The sequence below is a fragment of the Haliotis cracherodii genome, unplaced genomic scaffold (genome assembly GCF_022045235.1).
Source record: "Haliotis cracherodii isolate W230 unplaced genomic scaffold, xgHalCrac1.p SCAF_10, whole genome shotgun sequence".
Taxonomy (NCBI): Eukaryota; Metazoa; Mollusca; class Gastropoda; order Lepetellida; family Haliotidae; genus Haliotis; species Haliotis cracherodii.
The window spans coordinates 50,450,657-50,473,820 of record NW_027266265.1 but is presented as its reverse complement, the minus strand read 5'-3'; the positions used below and the strand labels follow the sequence as shown (position 1 = coordinate 50,473,820).

Sequence of the window (23,164 nt, the reverse complement as noted above, 5' to 3'; positions counted from 1 at the left end):
TTGGTATATCCATCCTCGCTTGATCTCTGGAAACAAATTTAACTTGTGTATTGCTTTAATAAGCACTCCCCAACCCCAATGAATTTTATAAGTGCCTGTGACGTATATTACAGTGAATACGGTAATCAGATCATACATATACTTAACACGAAAACACTATGAAATCGTACTTGATATTGGGCAATATCACCAGAGACCATATAATAAATGTTATGGTCTCTGCTATGACTAACTCACACAGTCACTCATTAAGAAATTTGTAATCTGTAACCTGCATGGCTGGTTGGTTTATTTTAATTCTCAAAATCAATCTGTGTTTTTGATTATATATTCAAATAAAGCCAATCTAAAACTATGTACACAATAGAAGTCAACACACCTATACATATGAAAAAAAGGCCTCTCATTTAATTTTGTCAAATCACGTTGGTTGGTTTTTTGTTTAACGCCGCACTCAGCAATATTCCAGCTATATGACAGCGGTCTGTAAAATAATCGAGTCTGGACCAGACAATCCAGTGATTGATATCATGAGCATCGATCCATGCAATTGGGATCGATGACAGCGAGCCTGACGATCGCGTTAGTCGCCTTTTACGACAAGCAAACTCACCTTTTACGAAAATTACGTGACCCACTTGGTCAGGATGTATACAAACACCGCCCAAGACTACTGACCATGAAACAAAATCACTTCGTGCAAAAAGAAAGGTATATTAGATAATGTCTACATACCAAAAATAGATTTACAAACAAGTAGATGGCCATATTAACAATGAAGAATATACATTATAACAAAGTTTGAAAGTGCAACATTTCTGGAAAAATCTACAGCATTTATGTTTCACTAACACTGGTATATGTACTGTGTTAGCAATGAATGATTCACTAACATTGGTATATGTACTGTGTTAGCAATGAATGTTTCACTAACACTGGTATATGTACTGTGTTAGCAATGAATGTTTCACTAACACTGGTATATGAACTGTGTTAGCAATGAATGTTTCACTAACACTGGTATATGAACTGTGTTAGCAATGAATGTTTCACTAACACTGGTATATGTACTGTGTTAGCAATGAATGTTTCACTAACATTGGTATATATACACACATTCAGAGCTGGACACTGGTCAAGCAGCTATTTCAAACACAGGTAATGTTCTGAATTGCTTATAATACAAAGTTAATTCAACCATAGGCTAACATTTAGTCTAGGAAATCTTATATTACACAATATCCTTCTTGACAAGGTAGACACAATTTTATGGATATATCCTTCTTGACTCTGAAAATGAAAAAAAAAGGATTCCCTATGCTGATTTCATATGTGGAATAGAGCTAGCTAGAGCTGGCTAGACTTGACTTTTGTATATGTTTCTAGATATATTTATTTTTCATAAAATAAATCTATTCCACAGTCATGGTGCAGGACTAATTCACCCAAAGCAATTTCAGTTTTAACAAATGACTGGCAATAGGGTCAAAGTAAATGGTCTTGTATAATAGTTTGGGAGCCATATCTTATAATCCTATGTAAATTTCGTGGCGAGGTGAGGTGAGGTGAGGTGAGGTGAGGTGAAATGGGGTTTAACATCGCGTCCAAGTTTATTGCACTTATACAGCGATGTGTATGCATGTGTGTGCGTGTCTGCTTGTACTAGTCCGGACTGATGCCAATTTCATAGTGCCAGGTCACTGAGATACCATGCCGCAGTTTAACACCTCACTCAGACACAGTATACTGACTCTGAGCCGACCAGGCCTTGCTTTATCCCCTTAATGCCAAGAGCCAGGCAGGGTAACAACAAGTACCATTTTTTAAGGTCTTTTTGTATGATGGCGTCTTTGTTTTCAGCCACTATGTCAAGTAATTTATGAATTTTAAAACAAAACACTGCTAACCCAGGTAGTGAAAATGTCCAGTACAGGAGTTGGTGAATACATAACACTGCTCACTACAATCAAAACACTTGTGACACCACTTAGAGCCCCCATAATCTTAGTTGACCGGACCTAGCTCATTTAAATATACAGTAAACTACGGTTATAACGAACACGCTTATAACGAACTAACGGATATAACGAACTAACTTTTTAGTCCCGACTATATGCTGTAGTTATGCTGTATATATGCTTATAACGAATTACGGTTATAACAAACTAGAATTAGTGGTCCCTTTGAGTTCGTTATAACCGTAGTTTACTGTACCTTATTGGAAGATCACATTTCAAGGACAGACTGTGAGGAAAGCAAACAATTTCTTCCTTCTTCCGGCTATCATCTATCATGGAATACTGTATCTACAGTCTTAGTGTAGCCATTTGTTAAAAAGTGTTCAGAAATTTCATTACAAACTTTAGGCTAGGGTCGCACTCGTATTAATTTGGTTAGACATTAATTTCATGATTCACAGTACCGTATTCGACGTAATATGGACCTTTGATCCCATTGATCAATGTACACAAGACCTGTTAATTATGGGCAATTAAATTCTGGAAAATATATCTATCATGTATATAATACGCTCATATTCTTCTTTTGTATCATTTCAGGCTGTCAGCATAAACCACAAAATTTGCAATCTTTCAACTCTGTTTTTTTCTCTCACCAAAATTATATTCTAATAAGAGCCCCCTTTTCCTAGTTTTGAAAGCGCTCTGGGCCCTTATTACGTCGAATACGGTTTGTCATATTTTTGGAAACATAACCTCCTGAGGGGAGCTTGAAGATCTATTACATGTATGATCAGTTTCCAGACACGCATATTTGCCATCCAGCACCGTATATACAAGTATTGCACATAGCCAATCTTATGCAATATGAACCACATTACTGAGCTGCCATTTTCCCGAGGCAAGGGAGTTAACTGACTGTAAAAGTCCAGTTTCCATCCTTGCCAAACTTGGCTGGAATTTCTGGTCTCGATCCTAGCGCCACCAGAGGCTACTACGAGTTATGTCCCTTCTATGTCCCTCCTAGTGACCAATCAGATTCCACCTCTCATATCACTTTCATTAACTTAAAAAAAAATGTTGACAATGAAGACAATCTGATCAATAATAAAGACCCGTTATGTAATAAAACAGGTCTTACTTCTCAAACTGCATCAAATCAAAAGAGCACCTTGATTAAAAACAGGAAAAGATTTGGAAAATATCTGTTGTCAGTACACATGCAATCTACCGAAATCTGTATGAACCGTATGTCGATTTCGTTACATGATTTTGTTTGGTCTATGTGTAGACTCGTTAGTCCAACCACAACATAACTCCATAATTTCAGCCTCGTTTGGCAAGGGTGGAAACTGGACTTTTATAGTCAGTAAACTCTGTTGCCTCGGGAAGACACTGAGCTGCAGACACTGATTCACATCTAATCATGCACAAAGTGACTTCGACTGAGACATTTGAGAACAGAGTTGGACACTTTCCCAGCGGTGGCGATAGCGAAGTATTTATACGGAGGCGGGATGTGAATCCTGGTGTGGAGGCCTCCCCCGTTTCCAACTCCAACCTCCAACAGTGCCGTAGCGTGATGTTGAAAGCTTGACAGCTCCCAAACGCATCCCCCCGCTCCTGTTGAAACGTGGGACAGACATGGGAAGTGGCCTTCGATGCTGGACGCCCGACACCATCGGATGTCCGACAGATCGACCTGAACAGGGAACTCCCACTGGCTCTTCTCTTTGTTGTACCCCCGCATCCATCCATCCCCGTCGATGATGTAGATAGTTCCTTCCCTCACCATCACTCTCACAGGAGAAGGCACATAGGTAACAGCTGCAAATTTTTCAATTACATTCGTGCTGGTATCGAAGGTGTGACCTTCTTTGATAATCAGCAAGTTCTTGGCGACGTTTACAGCAATGTCTGCTTTGACAACAAATATCTTCGATCCCGAGACCGATATAAGCGACAGGGGAGTGCTGTAGTGGTCATGTGACACCTCGGCCACTGGTTCCCATGTTAGCTGATCGGTGAGACGGTAGTAGCGTTGCTGAGTCTGATAGTGGTCCCGTGTGTCGGACAACAGTCGATTGGATGCCAGGACATAAAGAGAGTTGTTAACGGCCAATGGAATGACGCTGCGGACATCCCCCTCCAGACCTTCCAGGACTGGTCGGCAGTCAAGAGTCTGCCAGACCCGAGTCACTAGATCCAGTCGGTAGCCCCGTCCACGGATCGGGCTCAGGAAATATATCTTATCATGTGTACAACAAGTCCGCCAGTTGCTCTTCTCATCAAGGATTCCTGATGGAAACAGATTGAAAAATATATCAACTTATTAAAAAATATATCTATTGTATTTATCATGTTAACAGCTTCTACAGATTAGGAACGAGTGTGTCACTGACATCAGTGACATCCTTCAGTTACCATGGTTACTGTGTAATTACGACCGAAAAGCGAAGAAAAACTGACTCTTCAAATTTGGAATTTAGAGAGATTACGTCCTTTAACAGTTAATAAATCATAGAATATTACTCAGTACCGGTGTTTTGTTGATCCAGAAATATGTTCACTTCACTTAATTGGTAGTGTCCAAGGTTTTATTGTATCCATTAAACTTGTTATACTTTCATTGTGGATTCTAGGATTCTTTGTACATTATCTGTATTAACTGTGAGAATTTATTACCTGTGAGAAACGGATACAATTCCTTGATTACCATAGACGTTGGGGCCTGGTGAAATGCTAGTTTTATTTCTCCAGCATCATAACCATATTCATGACATGCATTCATTTCAGGATCAACTACCCAACAAACCTGGACAGACAGACAGTGTTTTTTCAGTAAAAGGCCATAGGCCAATAATACAGACAATGTTTGATTGCACAAACTATGCATGTCAATGAAGTAATCGATTAGTTTTCTCTTAGCTGCTGGACTAATATTTATATATAACCATGTGTTATGTACAACATCAAAGTTTTCAGATGAAATAATTTAGTCAAAGATATAACAGTTTGAAATTTGATATGAATAACGCTCACATACAAGAAATATATGGAAATCATCTTCATTAAAAGATCAAAACCTACCTGGAAAGGTGACTGTTCCAAGATTGAGCCAGATCTTTTGTTCCGATTTATAGAAACTGACATCAAGACAAGTTGAACTCAGAATCTTCTTCTGGTCGAAGTCCACCTCAAGAATGCTCTGCACCACTTCCCGAGTTGGTGCCATGACGACCACACAATCTGAGAAGCTACTTGACATCGGATTGGTTGATTCTACAGGTCTACTGGGCAGCTGCAGCTCGCTGGGGACAACAGTTGTTGGAGTCAGTGGAGGACCGGATGACCGACTGCTGCCATCTTCCGGAACTAGCAGACTACTGGAACCTGAGAATGGACTGCAGTCTTGGTTAAGACTTTGAGCACCATTGTGCAAGGAGTATTCCCCAGTGTCGTCAGGAGTCTTCACTGCGTCGTCCTGCATCTCTTGGTCAGTCATGACACCCTTGACGATTTCACTGAAGTCCCTGGTTACCGTCTCCGACTCGTCCTTGTGAGCTTCCAGCCAGGCGTCCATGTCCTTGAGTCCCTGTTCATCCAGACCGACACACATGCTGTGGAAGAGCTCCTTGGCCGTGGAGAGACGTCGGCTGACATCTTTGTAAGCTGCCCACGAGAAGAGGAGTTTCAGGATCTGACTCGAATCACAATACCTCTGAATACTTCGTTGAAATAAGATGCATAGATGGTGAGGGGATACCTGCAAAACCTCTTCTTGGTAAATGAAGTAGTCGTGAAATCGTGATTCGAGAATGGAAAAAGCGTAATTTTCAACTTCTTCAATGTCGTACATGTCTGCCAGGACGAAGTAGTTGACGCTGGTTTGTAGCTGGATGTCGTTCATGAGGAACTGCACACACAGTTCCTTGAGGGAGTCGATCATGAGGAAGGATACAAGCTGGGTCACGGGGGCAATGTTGCTGCGGTCAAGATGCAACTGACCGGAATACAGGGAACTGATGACCGTGTCCAGGTGGGTCATTTCGTCTACTGCATCACTCAAGTCCACCGTTGTCATCCCCTTGTCGGATTCCAGGAAATTCCCGGAGAACATTCCACTGAAGTAGGGGCTGCATGCTGCCAGGACGCTGCGGTGGACGGGAATATGCCGGCTGCTGACCGTGAGCTGGACGTCGCAGAACCGGCCCTCTTGTCGGTCCTGGTTCATCTTGGTCAGCAGGGACTCAAAATGGCTCCTCGGCAGGTGTGAGTCCACCATTGTGGGAGATACACTCACGTCTGAAACAGATAGTCTGAGTTTAGTATCAATTGCTGGGAATAAACACAAAGATCAGGGTTGGTCCTTGTGTGAAAGGCTTGCACTACTACATGTCACCTGTACTCATAACTTTGGTAAGAGCATCCGTAACCATGAGAACAGCATTCCTATCATCTGCCTGCTCCTTTTGGAAGAGTGGAGAAACAAGGAAATCATTTTATCATTTGCATTATTTGAAAAATAAATCTTTTGTGAGTACACCTTTGGCAAGTTTAGAATTCATGTGAATATTGCAACCTCATCAAATTGTTTAATCTTTTAATCTTTCAGCTTTAAGATAATTAGACCATCTTACTACTACATGATAGCTCAGGTAAAGAGTGGGCCTTATCGTAAGCTTCTGGTTACAATGTTGGCTCGTCACGTCGGAGACTACATGCATCGGTACATTGTATGTTTCAAGTGGTACAATGTATGTTCACATGGTACAATGTATGTTTCACATGGGTACACTGTATGTTTCACATGGTACAATGCATGTTTCAAGTGGTACAATGTATGTTCACCTGGTATAATGTATGTTTCGCAAGGTATAATGTATGTTTCAAGTGGTACAATGTATGTTCACATGGTACAATGTATGTTTCACATGGGTACACTGTATGTTTCAAGTGGTACAATGTATGTTTACATGGTACAATATATGTTTCACATGGACACAATGTATGTTTCACATGGTACAATGTATGTTTCACATGGTATAATGTATTTTTCAAGTGGTACAATGTATGTTTCACATGGTACAATGTATGTTTCAAGTGGTACACTGTAAGTTTCACATGGTACAATGCATGTTTCAAGTGGTACAATGTATGTTCATATGGTACAATGTATGTTTCACATGGTACAATGTATGTTTCAGGTGGTACAATGTATGTTTCACATGGTACAATGTATGTTTCACATGGTACAATGTATGTTTCACATGGGTACAATGTATGTTTCACATGGTACAATGTATGTTTCACATGGTACAATGTATGTTTCACATGGTACAACGTATGTTTCACATGGGTACAATGTATGTTTCACATGGGTACAATGTATGTTTCACATGGTACAATGTATGTTTCACATGGGTCCAATGTATATTTCACATGGGTACATGGGTACAATGTATGTCATAGATCTATCACTTGAGATGAACCATTTGCCTCTTACAGGATTATTCTGTGAAGTTTGGAAATCATGTGCAGCATATCTTGATAAGAATAAAGACACTCTGCAGTAACACTTGACTGATTGTTAGTTTTGTCATTAATTGGTACACATTGGAAACACATCTTCTTAACATACATGGGGGGCACAGTTGGCCCAGTCGTCTAAGGTGCCGCGATTCGCTGTGCAGAGTTGCGTCCCTTGGGCACGCCAGAAACCTATGATTGTGGGTTTGAATCCCGGTTCGCCCCAATTATGTTTCTAGGTTTGTCAGCATCATACCCGTGCCCTTGGGTTTCACCGAAGTGGTAAACGTCTGATACCTGCATCACTTCGGGCTTTCCTCCCACATTAAGCTGACACGCCGTGATATAACTGGAATAATGTTAAAAGTGGCGTTAAACCCAACTCACTCACTCACTCACTTAATGTACATACTTCTCTACATGTTTCTATGGTTCACGTTTCTTTTGGCACATTTTATACATAATCAGCCAAATTACACAGCATGGCCTCTTCAGTTGCCTTTGACAACACATGTCACCTACCGGTATTCATCCCCAGAATCCTCACTCGGTGATCAACGCACCTGACATAAAGAAGTAAAACGACAGTCTACGACTTTACCAACTGGTCCAAGCTCGAGCCAAATATCCCAACTGCAGGGATCAATGCTCATGATGGCAATCACTGGATTGTCTGGTCCAGACTCGATTATTTACAGACCACTGTCATATATCTGGAATATTGCTGAGTACGGCATTAAACAACAAAACAACAAACATAATACTAGTCAATAACTCAGACTTGAATATACTGAAAATAAGACCAAAATACTTTCTGGACTTTTGTCACAGACTGAAACGATATTAAACAAATAAACACGAGAAAAGACGCACAATGTGAACCTACTTTCAAACGACTTAACAAGCTTGTCCTCAAGAGCCATTCTATCGGTTGAATCTGACATGTCTAATTGCTGACATGGGCCTTCATATTGTTGACAGGAAGGAAATACGAAAGTGCAGTTGACGTGAGACTAGATCAGTGGCAGATAAAACAGATGCTGGAGGACAAGAAGCCTGCACCAGCTCACACAGGCCACCTGTCACCCCTGTCAGACACCAATCAATACCAAGTCTGTCATCAGTGTATCTTGGTTACCTGCTGGCAAATTACAGGTGATAATAGATGATGACGCCCAAATTTCAGTGTTTCCTCATAATGAGCTGTGTTTGTCATGCACTGTGAACCAAACGTCACGGATGTTGTTGGCGGCGCTAGATTGTTTGGTTGGTTGGTTTGTTGTTTAATGCCGCACTCAGAAATAATCCAGCTATATGACGGCGGTCTGTAAATAATCAAGCCTGGAGCAGACAATCCAGTGATTGATATCATGAGCATCGATCCACGCAATTGAGATCAATGACATGCATCAATCAAGTCGGCGAGCCTGACCACCCGATCCCGTTAGCTGTCTCTTACAACAAGCATAGTCGCCTTTTACGGCAATCATGGGTTGCTGAAGACCTATTCTACCCTGGATCTTCACAGGTCTAGTGAAATATCTTTAGGTCAAGTAAGCAATGATTAGCTAAGGAGTGGTCTATTCAAATAATTACTGAAGGACGAGAGAAAGACATTTAAAAGTTCTGCGCTGTGGTGAGATGTAGTTTAATTGATTGAAGGATACAAAAGTGAGTTTATAGACCATATTTTCTGGACTGATCCGTGTTTGAATACGTTTCTTATTGAGACAAAACTTAATATTTGCAGTATTTTGTAGAACTACAGGAATAATGAAATCACAACAAATAAAAAAATCATTCATGATACTTGTTTTCCAATAACCTCGTAAACAGGCATTGGGTTGTCATGGAGACATATGACTGTATCCATTGCAAGACAACACTGCTGCTTCTAACAGATGTTTAAGTGCATGCAGAATCAGGACTGCAGATAATTACAGATAACATTTCTAAAATTACTGTGTCGATAAACATGTTTCCAAAGTTTAGATTGTTACTGAGCTAGATATTGCCACTAAACTTTGCCTTGCAAATATTTTCCCTAGCAATAATATCTCATTGACAGAACAACAGATAAGCAGTGTATTTGCATAAAATACCACCCCCCTCCCCCTCCCAAAAAAACTTTAAAAAATATTCAAAACCCAGTTACTTTCAATTAACTTGCATACAGAAACGCATGCATTAAATGAAAAACTCACATGTATAAAAACAGTATGTGTAAATACCAAATAAAGCTTTTACAGCATGAGTACAAAGGAGCTAATTTCCAAAACACAATTTTGAGCTAATTTACTTTCCGAGTCAAGCCTATACTGTTATATACTTCTAAAACATTATTTCATTTTTTTTAAATCTTAAAATGTTCACTAATTTTGGGGAAACCCAAAAGAGTGATGAATTGATGAGTGAAAATATATTGGTTACCCCTTGAAAAATGTAATAACCCAATTAAAATAGAAACCCGAGAGTGAAAACTCATTATCTCAAAAAGTCATCTGGAGCTCTGGTCTGAAATCAGTCTGAGTATGGTGATAGTAACCTCGGCAGAATTTCAAGATACAAGACGATATTTACGCTGTGCAAACCCTGTAAAAAGCAACAAGAACAAAAAAGTTAAAAAAACACAATGTTTACATTGGGAAGAAAAACAGTATTTCTACATCATTTCTGTGACCATTAGGGTTACAACAAGGATCAAGTCATAACAAGATCAATTTTAATCTAAAATACAAATTGAAAGATCAGGTTATGGCCAGCATAACAAGGTCAGAATAACCACTAAGTGTGAACCAGTTTCTGACAGCTTGTGACTCACTGATATTCTCCAGGGAAGGATATGATTGATCTATTTACAAGTGCCGCAGCCCTAGTGCAAGAATTAGCCTACTTGTCATGCTCATTATGTATTTAAATACTCAAGATTGTGGGAAAAGTGCCCTGCATGTAATGCTGTCTCATGTAATCTAGGGTAGGCTGTCATACAGTTGAAGTCAGAGTGAATAAATATTACCGTACTTGCCATAATAAGGTACCTGGACACTTAGAAAATACATGAGTTAGATTTGTTTTCAGAGATCCAGTGGGTAGTTGATATACTTTGTTCAAATATCGATGAAACTAAAACTGTTTCAATGTGTAATATACACAAGAAAATATGGACTGTCACTTAAATTTCTGTTTTATACATGGGTACTTAAAAAGAGTCCATGAGTATGGTTTTACGCATCTTCCTGAGGCAAGTGAGTTAACTGACTATAAAAGTCCAGTTTCCACCCTTGCCTAACTAGGCTGGTATTATGGAGTTACATTTTGGCTGGACTAACGAGTCTATGCATAGTCCAATGAAAATCGCGCACCGAAATCGAAATCCGGTTCGTAAACTGTCGTGCAGATTTCGGTCGATTGCAGGATTTGCAAAGCCTGTGTACCGACAACTCGATGTCAGCAGATATTTTCCAAATCTTTTCATGTTTTTAATCAAGGTGCTCAGGTGATTTGAGAAATTTCGCGATGTAAGACACGTTTTATCACAATATAGATCTTGATTATCGATCAGATCGCCCCGACTGGGCACCCCCATTTTGGGTGAAGCAAACGCAAGTGATACGACGGGTGGAGTCTTATTGGCCCATAGGAGAGGCTTAGAGGGGACATAACTGGTAATAGCCACTGGTGGCGCCAAGATCGAGCCCAGTAATTCCAGCCAAGTTCGGCAAGGGTGGAAACTGGACTTTTAAAGTCAGTTAACTCTCTTGCTTCAGGAAGATGGGTTTTACGCCGCTATTCAAGCAATATTCCAGCAATATCACAGCGAGAGACTCCAAAAATGGGCTTTACACATTATTCCCATGTGGGGAATCAAACCTGTGTCTTCAGCGCGACAAGTGAACACATTAACCACTAGGTTTACCCCACCACCTGCCTAAAAAGATTTCTTATGATTGGTCTAGAACTTAGAAGTTGATCAAGGAGGTACTTACTGGAGCAGGGTGTTTAATATGGCGTTTACAGTATAAGAAAAGAAGAATCCTTATGGATGTTTTCAGATATGAGATATGAGAGTCACACAGAAAAGTTCCACTGTGATCGTACATATATTGAGAAAACAAAAACAAAAAAAACTACCTAAATCGTTATTAAACTTCATGTAATATGAACCATAGTCTCTTCTTATGCAACCCATGAAGATCAGGGGTAGAATAGGTCTTCAGGAACCCATGCTTGCCGCAAAAGGCGACTATGCTTGTCGTTAGAGGCGACTAACGGGATCGGGTGGTCAGGCTCGCTGACTTGGTTGATCCCAATTGTGTGGATCGATGCTCATGATATCAATCACTGGATTGTCTGGCCCAGACTCGAATATTTTACAGAACACCGTCATATAGCTTGAATATTGCTGAGTGCGGCGTTAAACAAACAAACAAACAAACACTTCTTATGCTTAATGAGAAACAGAACCACTGCCCAAAGTGTCGGGTAAAAATCCATTACATCAATTTACCGGGTGCTGAATGTCGGAAATGCCCTTTTGAAAATCATATTTTAAAGTTAACGAAAAATATTTCAGTAAGGTCAGATCACAAATATAACATTTGTAATATGCTGATGCTATTTTTCATATCTTTATCATTTCTAGAAGTGTAAGGGTTGCAATTAACTGTCTGATGAATACATGCATTTGAACAGACAGGGAGTGAGTGAGTTGGGTTCTACGCCGCATGGAACAGTATTCCAGTTATATGTCAGCTTGATGCGGGAGAAAGGCCCAAAGTGATCCAGGTTTCAGACATTTACCACTTCGGTGAAACCCACGAGCATAGGTATGGTGCTGACAAACTAGAAACACAATCACAGCTAACCAGGATTCTAACCCACAATCAAGGTTCTACACCAAATCAGAACAGTGCGGTTTTCGTAAAGAGCCTTCAGTGCAGATCAAGAGATATCTACAGGCTGATTGGAGGATATTGTGTAAGGTTTTTATGTCTTTTAAATGTACATCCATCCATATTTAGTCCTGTCTTTTTCAACATGATGACTTATGCTGAATGTGACCACAGATATTTTCAAGTAGGTGACATTTAGCTTCCTGTACTCGGAAAAGGAGCTGGCTAAGCTAGTCATTTTTTACGTTTTTAATGCTGCTCTAAGGCCAAACTGTGCACACATGTACAGGTAATAGCTGTTTAATGCTTAGTTCATTTTTTTAAAAATAAAAAAACGTTACTGTAGAATTCTATGGGAAAACATTTGGTTGTGTGTAACCGCAAAGGTCTCTGGCTTGCCCAAGGGATGTAACTCTGCACAGCGTATTGCAGCCCCTTAAACAACTATACAACACTTGCCCCCTGAAGAGCAAAGAGCTTCTGCATAATGGTAACGCCCATAAATAAGCTTTACCGTCATTATAGTTAAAAGTTGTAGAAGTTGTCTTTGTCCTGAAGATAAGAAACAAACGAGATGATAAGATGTTCACACAAAGAAATCTACCAAAGCCACTTTTAGTTGCATGACATCATTTGACCTTGGCCTTTGATTTAGCCTACATCAAAGGCAGGCCATGTCTGCTGTACAATCTCTTTTTGTACAACATTGTAATAAATATGGCAATCATTGATCCTGGCACATGTACCGGTAAGTCAGTTTAGACTACAGCCTAAAAGCTGCAAGCGCAAGGACTGATGCACTTTCCTGTCGTCCTTGATTCACCCTCCATCTGCAATCTGTCAAGTGTTTCCTTACCTAAATCTGATTAGTTTTCTTCTAAATCTATGCACTGGGCTTCTTCAACCAATATCTCATCATTTGGCTTGTGAGGTGAGGTGAGGTGAAATGGGGTTTAACGTCGCGTCCAAGATTATTGCACTTATATAGCGACGTGCATGCACGTGTATGTGTGTGTGTGACAGCTCTGAAAATTTGATTGATAGTGGTCCATTATTAGCACAGTTGACACATTATTAAAATTCAGAGCATGTTTTTGTCTTCATAACTTGCTGGCGGTCTTAAGCTTCTTGTAATCAGCTCAGCTTTAAAAGGCAACAATATAATTGAAGGGACATAACTCTGTCCAACATGAATCCACAGCAAATGGCAAAAAATGTATTCTAAGTTTCTGTATTACTGTATTCGACGTAATAAGGGCACTCTCAAAATTAGAAAAAGGGGGCTCTTATTAGAATATAGTTTTGGTAAGAAAAAAAAACAGAGTTAAAAGATCGGTAATATTGTGGTTTATGCTGATAGCCTAATATGATTTTACACGACATATATATTTTCCAGAATTTAAATGCCCATATTTAATGGTGCATATAACACACGAGTGAGTATTATGCACAAATAAACATAAGTCTTGTGTACACTGATCAATCGGAAGGGTTGCTAATTGGGATTGTTAACTAGTCAATTTATCAGCAAATATCGCCTTGGGCGCTTATTACAACAGGGTGCTTATTACGTCGAATACGGTAGTTCTCAACAATGGTCGACTTAACAACCTGATTGTGGTTGAAGAAAGCAGGTGGGACATAGATCATGTAGAAGGGACAGAAGGAAGATATTTCATGTGAGGTTTTCACAGACTGTTCAAGTTATAACGAGTATTGTACTGAAAGTTTGTAATCACAGCAATTTAAATTGTGAGTGGGTGAGTTGGGTTTAACGCCGCTTTTAACAGTATTCCAGTTATATCGCGGCGTCTCAGCTTAATGGGGGAGGAAAGCCCGAAGTGATGCAGGTCTCAGACGTTTACCACTGAAACCCACGAGCACGGGTATGGTGCTGACAAACCTAGAAAAATAATCGGGGCGAACCGGGATTCGAACCCACAATCATAGGTTTCTGGCGTGTCCAAGGGACATTTAAGGGTAATTAAATATGTATTTCTTAAAAACACTGTTAAAATTATCACATCTTCATATCCAGTAAACATTTTTCATCATCATTTTTTATGGAACAATATGTCAAAACATAAAAATGTTAAAAAATAAGAAAATATTTTACAATTGTGTTTTGTTTGTTTGTTGTTAATGTCTCACTCAGCAATATTCCAGCAATATAATGGTGGTCTGTAAATAGTTGAATCTTGACCAGATAATCCAGCGATTGACATCATGAGCATCGGTCTACGCAACTGGGATATGTTTCATATGATGATCAATGGATTCATCCAAAAATTAAAATAATGAAACTTTGGACATGACTTCAAAGTGATATGATGTCGATATATTTTCATTAAAATATTAACCTGTGAACACTTTTGCAATGGGTAAGCTGTACTTTGTCTTATCAAGTTCTGTCAATCAACCAAAGAATGAATACTAAGTTTTCTGTGCTCTGATTTTGCTGATCATCGGCATCATCATCTACTTGTATCTACATATCTGATGCAGAGGCAGAACTGTACAAAACTGTGGCAAAATAATAGACTTCTCTTCTTAAACAAAGTGGGGGCACGGGTGGCCCAGTCGTCTAAGGCGCCGCGATTCGCTGTGCAGAGTTGCGTCCCTTGAGCACGCCAGAAACCTATGATTGTGGGTTCGAATCCCGATTCACCCCAATTATGTTTCTAGGTTTGTCAGCATCATACCCGTGCTCGTGGGTTTCACCGAAGTGGTAAACGTCTTAGACCTGCGTCACTTCGGGCATTCCTCCCACATTAAGCTGATACGCCATGATATAACTGGAATAATGTTAAAAGCGGCGTTAAACCCAACTCACTCACTAGCTCACTCTTATACAAAGTGGGTGCAGATCGAGATGGTGCCAACAATCCAACCACAGAATTTACCTAACAGCGCAGCCACCCAAACGGCTTGTTAAGGCCACAATGTTTGCAGGTTTCACATCCAGTAACTTTGTTGAGCAATAAACCGTCAATCACTCAAGAGAATATCAAGTGTAACAGGCTACCAGGGGCCAATACAGTCACTCCTTCTTTGTAAAAAAAATTGTAGACTGGTGCGAAAAGCCTAAACCCGGATCCCGTGCAGCGAGGTCACGAGCGGATTCACATCCTCACCAGTCAGCACAGCACACTCCTCCCACCTACACACTACAACCAGGAGTGGGGTCTGTGCACATACAGTTAGGGACAAATAACATAACAGCCTTTTGGCAGAGAAAAACACAATCTGTTGTAACTTGCAAACATAGGTTTTCCTTGTAGGTTCACTAAGTTGTGACCATGGCGACTGCTTAATTTACATTGAGTCTCCATCCAGGCGGTTTGGAAACACCTCCCCGCCAATCTTGTTGAAACTTAAAGCTATATGGTGACTTCTGAAGTAGGCCTACAGTCTTCTGTTCAAAGTAAGGTACTACTACTGTCAATGTCAGTGGGGCGGGGGCAAGGACTCATCCCACAAAATTATCCTTATCTTGTCTGCTTCCTCGCGGGATTAAACTCTTTAGTCATGTGGACAAGGCCCCAGAAGGTCCGTGCTTCGAATCCCGGCACGGGACTCGGAAATTTTATGGCCGCTACATCAGCATGTAGCAAGGCAACTTTGGTCTATCAAGATGAACCACTTACTTCCCGCTCTTTTTCCCTCAGAATCACTGTCAGAATCACTGAGGATAATCGTCTTTCTCTGTTTCATGCAAGACTGGTTGGACATTGTTTCAAAACAACATGGAACTTACCATCACGCACTACATACTGTAAACGTTTTCTCAAACAAAATACTTCGTCCGCTCTCCATTCTAAGGGAGAGCACTCTCGTGTATTAAGCATACCCCCAGCCGCTAAAATGTATACACGCGCACTTTGAATCAATCTCATTAAAATCAGATCTTAGTTCTCGCTACTTTGTTTAGCGGTAGCGAGAACTAAGATCTGATTTTAATGAGATTGACTTTGAATCTTAATTTTCTGAAATACTGGCACTTGTACTCCTCACGTATAAGATACACAGTTTTGATCGGGGCAGTCCTATTACTGCGGAAGGTGTGATATTATTATTAGTTTTCATTTTTTTTTTTTAAAACTACAGTTTGGGGGAATGGTTTTCTAAATGAAGGTGCCAAAAATTGGGGTGCCCATGTGCTCTTCATTTCTAATTTGTCTTGGCATCCAATTATTGAACTCTTGTGTCATATCAGTGAACTGCTGGTACAAGTTAATAAGACAAGGATGTCATATAGAATGTATGATCGTGCGAGCTCATAAGCAGAGGGCTGAATATTTTCTTGATTTGAAAGGGAAAAAGAGCCGATAATATATTTCAATGTTAGCATTCGCGTACCAGATAAACATTTGATGGCACCCAGCGTAATACACTGCGGCATCCGGAATACCACTTAGATAGGCCCGGCAGCCGGCATCCTTTCCTTTAAAATAACACATACCCATTTGGGAATGGTTACAATATCTTTTTACACGCACATGCTCGAACGCATATATATATACATACCCCAAACGTGAGTGAGTGAATATTATGGAAGCCGCAATCAAAATTTCATCTATCTATAAACCTTATTATTTCCATTTCAGTTTAAGGTTTCATCTCTGACCAATGCACAACAAACAAGTGAAGTTCCGGGGTAGAATAGGTCTCCAGCAACCCACGCTTGCCTTAAAAGGCGACTATGCTTGTCGTATGAGGAGACTAACGGGATCGGGTGGTCAGGCTTGCTGACTTGGTTGATGCATGTCAATCAGCTGCCAAAACCGAAGTCATGCACGTCCTAGACGTTTACCAATTTAGTGATATTTATGAGCTCGGTATGGTGTTGACAAACATTCATAATCTGGTTTGAAACGATCGCATAATTAAGTATCTCAGTTGTACATACTTTAAAGAACATAATTGACGAGGCATTCTACTTAAAATCGTGGTGTTTTGAACGTGAGTACCGTATTTACTCTGAGCACGGACATTTTCGTTGACTTAGTTTTAGACCCGGTCCATATTGTAATATCGTCATACACGATACTCGCCGACGTCACCCATGCTTCTCGAAACGCGGCATTTTATTATCTCCCTTGGCATACAACGCGCACAAGCAAGGCGATGCACACAAATGATTGAAGCGTCACTAAAATGCCTACTTATAATTCATGATAGACCTTTACCACTTCGGCGAAACCCACGAGCACGGGTATGGTGCTGACAAACCTAGAAACATAATCGGGACGAACCGGGATTCGAACCCACAATCATAGGTTTCTGGCGTGTGCAAGGGACGCAACTCTGCACAGCGAATTGCGGCGCCTTAGACGACTGGGCCACCCGTGCCCCCTATATTGGACACAAAACGAAAGCACTGAAGGGGTATATAATTGCTAACTGACAATTACCGAATATGTTTTAGTATGTGCCCCCATCAGATATCAGAAGCGACAAGAAGGGACGCGATAGTTTGGTATGTACTGTAAACTACGGTTATAACGAACTCAAAGGGACTACTAATGTTAGTTCGTTATAACCGTAGTTCGTTACAAGCATATACACAGCATAACCACAGCAAATAGTCGGGACAAAAAAGTAGGTTCGTTATATCCGTCAGTTCGTTATAAGCGTGTTCGTTATAAACGTAGTTTACTGTATAACGAGGAATAATCATAAACTGTAACTAAACCGGTCCTTATTAGATACCACGTGACGTCATCACAGGCTTGCGTCAAAAACCAGGCTCACGCGCGTGAATAACTGAAATACTGTGAAAAGCGGCGTTAAACCAAGCAACCTCACTCTTTTTTTCTTTAAAACCTTACCTGAATACCCAGCTCGTAATAGAGAAAATATGAGCGAGTTTTGTTTTACGCCGCTTTTAACAATAATCTATCCATATCGCGGCAGACAGCCATAAAGGGATTCACACATTGTACCCACATGAGGAATCGAACCAAGGTTTCGGTGTGAAGAGCGACGTGTCACAAAGCTACCCACCGTCTCTTTCTTGTAGTCACTGTATATGCACAGACAAGGAAGCATTATTGTGTCCACAGGTGCACTAAGCCTTACCCCACTCTCGCATAAAATATATATCATTACAATTGACAATTTCAATATGAAACGATTATAACAAAATACGTAATGATACGAATAATTGTTGTCCTATATATTATTGATAATAGTTACAGCGAAATGACACGAACAAATAGCTGCGAATGTATTCTATACTCTCGAGCAAAAGAAAGTATACACTTGACAAAAAGATTTGCCCAAACAACGTTATCAAAATGTTACTCGACTAAAATCCGTTACGGAAACACTGAAAACTTAAGGTCTAAAACACAACTAAGTTACCCGTGTGAAATACATCACCATCAAATAACCATTTCTTGTTTGTTAATGGTTCACCACCACCATTAAGCATGGGTGTATACTTTCTTTTGTCTGGTAGGGGCGGTCGGGTAGCCTACTGGTTAAAGCGTTCGCTCGTCACGCCGAAGACCCGGGTTCGATTCCCGACATGGGTATAATGTTTGAAGCCCATTTCTGGTGTCCCCCGCCGTGATATTGCTGGAATATTGCTAAAAGCTGCGTAAAACCATATTCACTCACTCTTTTGTCTGGGAGTTTATTCGCGGTGTTAGTTCGTACTGAGAGACACACTAACACTCATAGGTACTGTCATGGCCTGACACCCTCATCTTCCCAAACTTCATCCGGGGGACGCCGTAGTTCAAGAGACAGTCAAGTGTGACTACTTCAGACCTAAGGGTTGATGGGACTGTGACATCGTGAATGGCTCCGGAATATCCAAACATTATTATATATTTAATATTGAGTTCCTTTCTGTAAGTGTTCTCAATTTCTTGTCAAAATAAATTCTTTGGTAAATATAACCTGTTTGATCATCTAATAAAGGTCAATTTAATATATAAAAAGGAGCATTAATCTAAACTTTAACTCAATCTTATTCAACCATTGGGTTATCTAGTGAATTATTTTTATTATTAACATAAGTTTAGTCTAAAAGTTCTATTAGGCTCGGATATGTTTTTAAAAAATATACAGATTGTAATTGAAAGTGTTAAACAGATTAAAATATATTTAAACAGAGCCGTTATTTGAAAGTAAACTGACGGCTAAACGTTACTCTTTAAAATGAAATTGCAAAAAAATTAAAAATACAAGTTCAAACTAAGTCAATGCAAAACATATCGTCCAAACACAACAATGCTCTATGAAGAAAGTGATACAAGCCCACGGCAAGGGTTTTTTGTTTTAGAAAATGCGAAAAAGTGAGAGAAAAAAACTACACGTGCAATAAGAGTATATAAATGATGTCATGTCAGACACTCACACTGATAAACAACTACCACAGCAATGCCACGGCTGACGCCAGAACAATGCGAGCGAGCCCTGGGTGTGATATCGATGGGAGCCTCCAATGCCCACATTGCTAGAACTTTGGGTTGCCCCCGTGCTGCCGTAACTAGCCTGATGCAACGTTCCAGATAGAACAGGCAGACATCAAACAGGCCAGGAACAGGCAGACACCAAACAGGCCAGGAACAGGCAGACACCAAACAGGCCAGGAACAGGCAGACACCAAACAGGCCAGTAACAGGCAGACACAGGGTAACTACGCCCAATGAAGATCGGTACTTGCGTACTTTGCATCTCCGGAATCGATTCCTTACAGAGACGAATGCCTCAGAGTATACGGTTAGTCGACAGACAGTGGCCAGGCGACACAGGGCTCAAGAAATTAGGGCTTACAGACGTTACAGAGGACAGTTATTGACATTGAGGACATCGTTGTCAGAGATTGAGATTTGGTCTGAACTGTACGTCGTTGGCAGCGACGTGACTGGCAGAGGGTTGTCTTCACTCATGAAAGCCAGTTCTGTCTGTTCTGAGCTGATTGAAGACAACGTGTTTACCGCCGAAAAGGAGAACGAACGACGGCAAGTTGCATTCACGTGGTCGTGTTGTATGGTTGATGGGGTGTTATGGTGTGGGGAGGAATTTGTTGACAGGAGAGAACACCACTGGTCATAGGGAACGGAAATTTGACATCTCGGTGTTACAAAGATGGCATTCTTTGTCGGATTGTCCTACCATTTCACAGCTTCCACATAGTGTCCTCTATCAGCAAGAGAACGCAAGACCCTAAATAGACCGAATCGTACGTCAACGTGCTGCCGTGGCCAGCACGCTCCCCAGACATGTCCCCCATAGAACACCTCTGGAATACCATGGCTCATCGTGGTCGTCAGCGACCACATCCTCTCGCCAACCGACAAGAACTGATCCAGGCCCTCCAAGAAGAATGGCGACGGATGCCACGTGACGTCATCAGACATTTTCTGTGCCGCAGAAGGTTTCAGTGTGTCTTGTAGCACGGAGTGGTCATACACGCTATTAGTGTAACGTATCATTGAACTTGAGCGATTTTAGATGTGTGTTCATTGTCATCTACGTTGACAGCTTGTTTTTGCTACCCCACACAATTCGGGCAACTGTCATGCCAATATCGATTTCTGTATGACTGCCATTTTAAATGTTGATTTCGTTGAGATTTTGATCTTTTTAATACATTTACTTCACACATCTATCTTTTGTGGTTTTCTAACTGGAGTGATTTAAAACTGTGATAAAGTGGCAAAATTATACCAATGATTTAAGATAGCAATAAAACGGCGTGTAAACTGAGATTATCTAAGCGAATCTGGGCTGATCCATTGTATCATTAGGGGGAACAAGCTATTCATCACAGCCCTTCCCTGTTGACCTGTCTGACAAATGGGATAGGACCGTCATATACGGCCAGGGGCGGGGTGAGGGTCAGGTAGGGGACGGGTTATGACTTGGAATAGATCCACACTATCGCGCCCTTGAAAATGCATTCACAAATAAAACCCACAATGGCGTCTGAGTAATGAGATAGAGACCACGGGAAGACCAACCCAATGATGGGATCTGGATCACGTAGTGTACATTGTAAATGAATTAAAACAAATTCACGTGACTTTCATTGACTCGGAAAAAACGTGTGACTTTTTGCTTTGAAGTGGGATATAAGGGATTTATTCCACCTCTAAGAAATCCACGTGCAGTCTGTCTTGTTCCCGGCGGTATTTAAAGGATATATATTTCCCGCTGAATTTTTGTTGTTTCCCTACAAGCTATTTAAGGCGAGTAATCCTTTTGCAACGAATTTATCTTACCGACATGTTTTAATGTGACATTGGAAAAGAATTAACACATAGAAAACAGCTGTTCGAATGAGCTGATGTTAACTTCTGCTATGTCACGTGACTTCCATTGACTCGGGGGGGGGGGGAAGCGTGCGTCTTTTGCTTTAAAGCGGATAATTCGGGATTTATTCTGTTCTAAGAAATACACGTGCAGCCTTCATTTCTCGTGGCGGGTTTTACGAGATTTATTGCCCCGCTAAGAAATGTATTCCCCTCCAAGGCGGGTTACACAGTATTTTATCAAGATGATAAGGGCCATTCAGAACTCGTCATTCTGACATGGAGGTATTTTAAAGTATTTTATGAAGATCACATCATTCTAACATGGAGGTATGACACACTACGTTGTTTCGCCACGGACTACATCCGGGTACTTTGCAGTGAGTTTGCTATTTATAACCAACAAATCAAGTGACAGCGAGAGTTAGTACTCAGACCAATGAACTCTCGCTTTACACACGGCGCTTTCTCTCCTGCTCACATTGCTTTAATATTAGGCAAGTCCATGCACGGAGTTGGGCTCTTCGGACTTCCGAAGTTACTCACAGTCTGATTTCAGAAGCTGACTAAATATGACACGCCACACAGGAATAATCCGAATTCCAAAGTGTAGCAGACATTTACCCTATTGGCTAACTCCATGACCCAAGGTCAGTAGTTGCATGTGTATACATTTTTCGAGTCTTTATTCAGTACAGGTGGGGTATATCCTGTGTGTGTCCCTGTGCGTGCGTTTGTATTAGTCCGTACCTATGCCGATTTGATAGAGCTAGCCCACTGACTAGTCTGGGATACCATGCCGCAGTTTAACATGGATTCCCCATCTTCCCGAGGCAAGGGCCTTAACTGACTATAAAAGTCCGGTTTCTAACCTGTCCGAACTAGGCTGGAATTTCCAGGCTCGACCGTAGTGCCACCAGTGGCTATTAAGAGTTATGTCCCGTCTATGTCCCTCCTATTGACCAATCAGATTCCAGCTCTATCACCTGCACTTGCTTCAAACAAATAGCGGCGCCAAGTCAATACGATCTGATCGATAATCAAGATCTATTTTGTAATAAAATGTAACTCCGGAATTACAGCCTAGTTCGGCAAGGTGGAAACTGAACGTTTATGGTCAGTTAACTCCCTTACCTCGGGAAGATAACCAGTCTTCGTTTTATCACTTAATGCCGAACGCCAGGCAGGGTAACAACAAGAACTAACAATCGTACTTTGGTACGCGGCCAGGGGATAAATCCACCGACCTCCGCTCTCCGGTAGGACGCTCTAACCACTATCCACGTGGGTCTTTATGCAGTGGGAGATATTACACCTACACGAGACTGGCTGGTAAGGCTGTGTCACAGGGCTGAATGTGTGCGGTCGTACCACAATGGCGCAGTTCGTTGCTCATGCTATCAACCACTGGTTCAGAATCGAATATTCAAAGCCCGCCGTGATATAGCTTGAGTTCTACTGCGTGTAGCGACAAACAAAAACTAACTCATAAATAGGAAAAAGAAACCAAACAATA

At 40.9% G+C, this 23,164-nt stretch overlaps 1 protein-coding gene across 1 annotated transcript; it reads right to left on the bottom strand.

Annotated features, from left to right (window-relative positions):
* Positions 1-2,301: 2,301 nt before the first annotated feature.
* LOC139452061 (uncharacterized) lies at positions 2,302-16,190 on the bottom strand. The gene is made up of 3 exons (XM_071233367.1): positions 16,137-16,190; positions 5,049-6,263; positions 2,302-4,256 (listed from the first exon to the last, which is right to left on the bottom strand). Exons 2-3 carry the CDS (start codon positions 6,241-6,243, stop codon positions 3,379-3,381), a joined length of 2,073 nt encoding a protein of 690 aa, XP_071089468.1. The 5' UTR covers positions 6,244-6,263; positions 16,137-16,190; the 3' UTR covers positions 2,302-3,378.
* Positions 16,191-23,164: the final 6,974 nt, after the last annotated feature.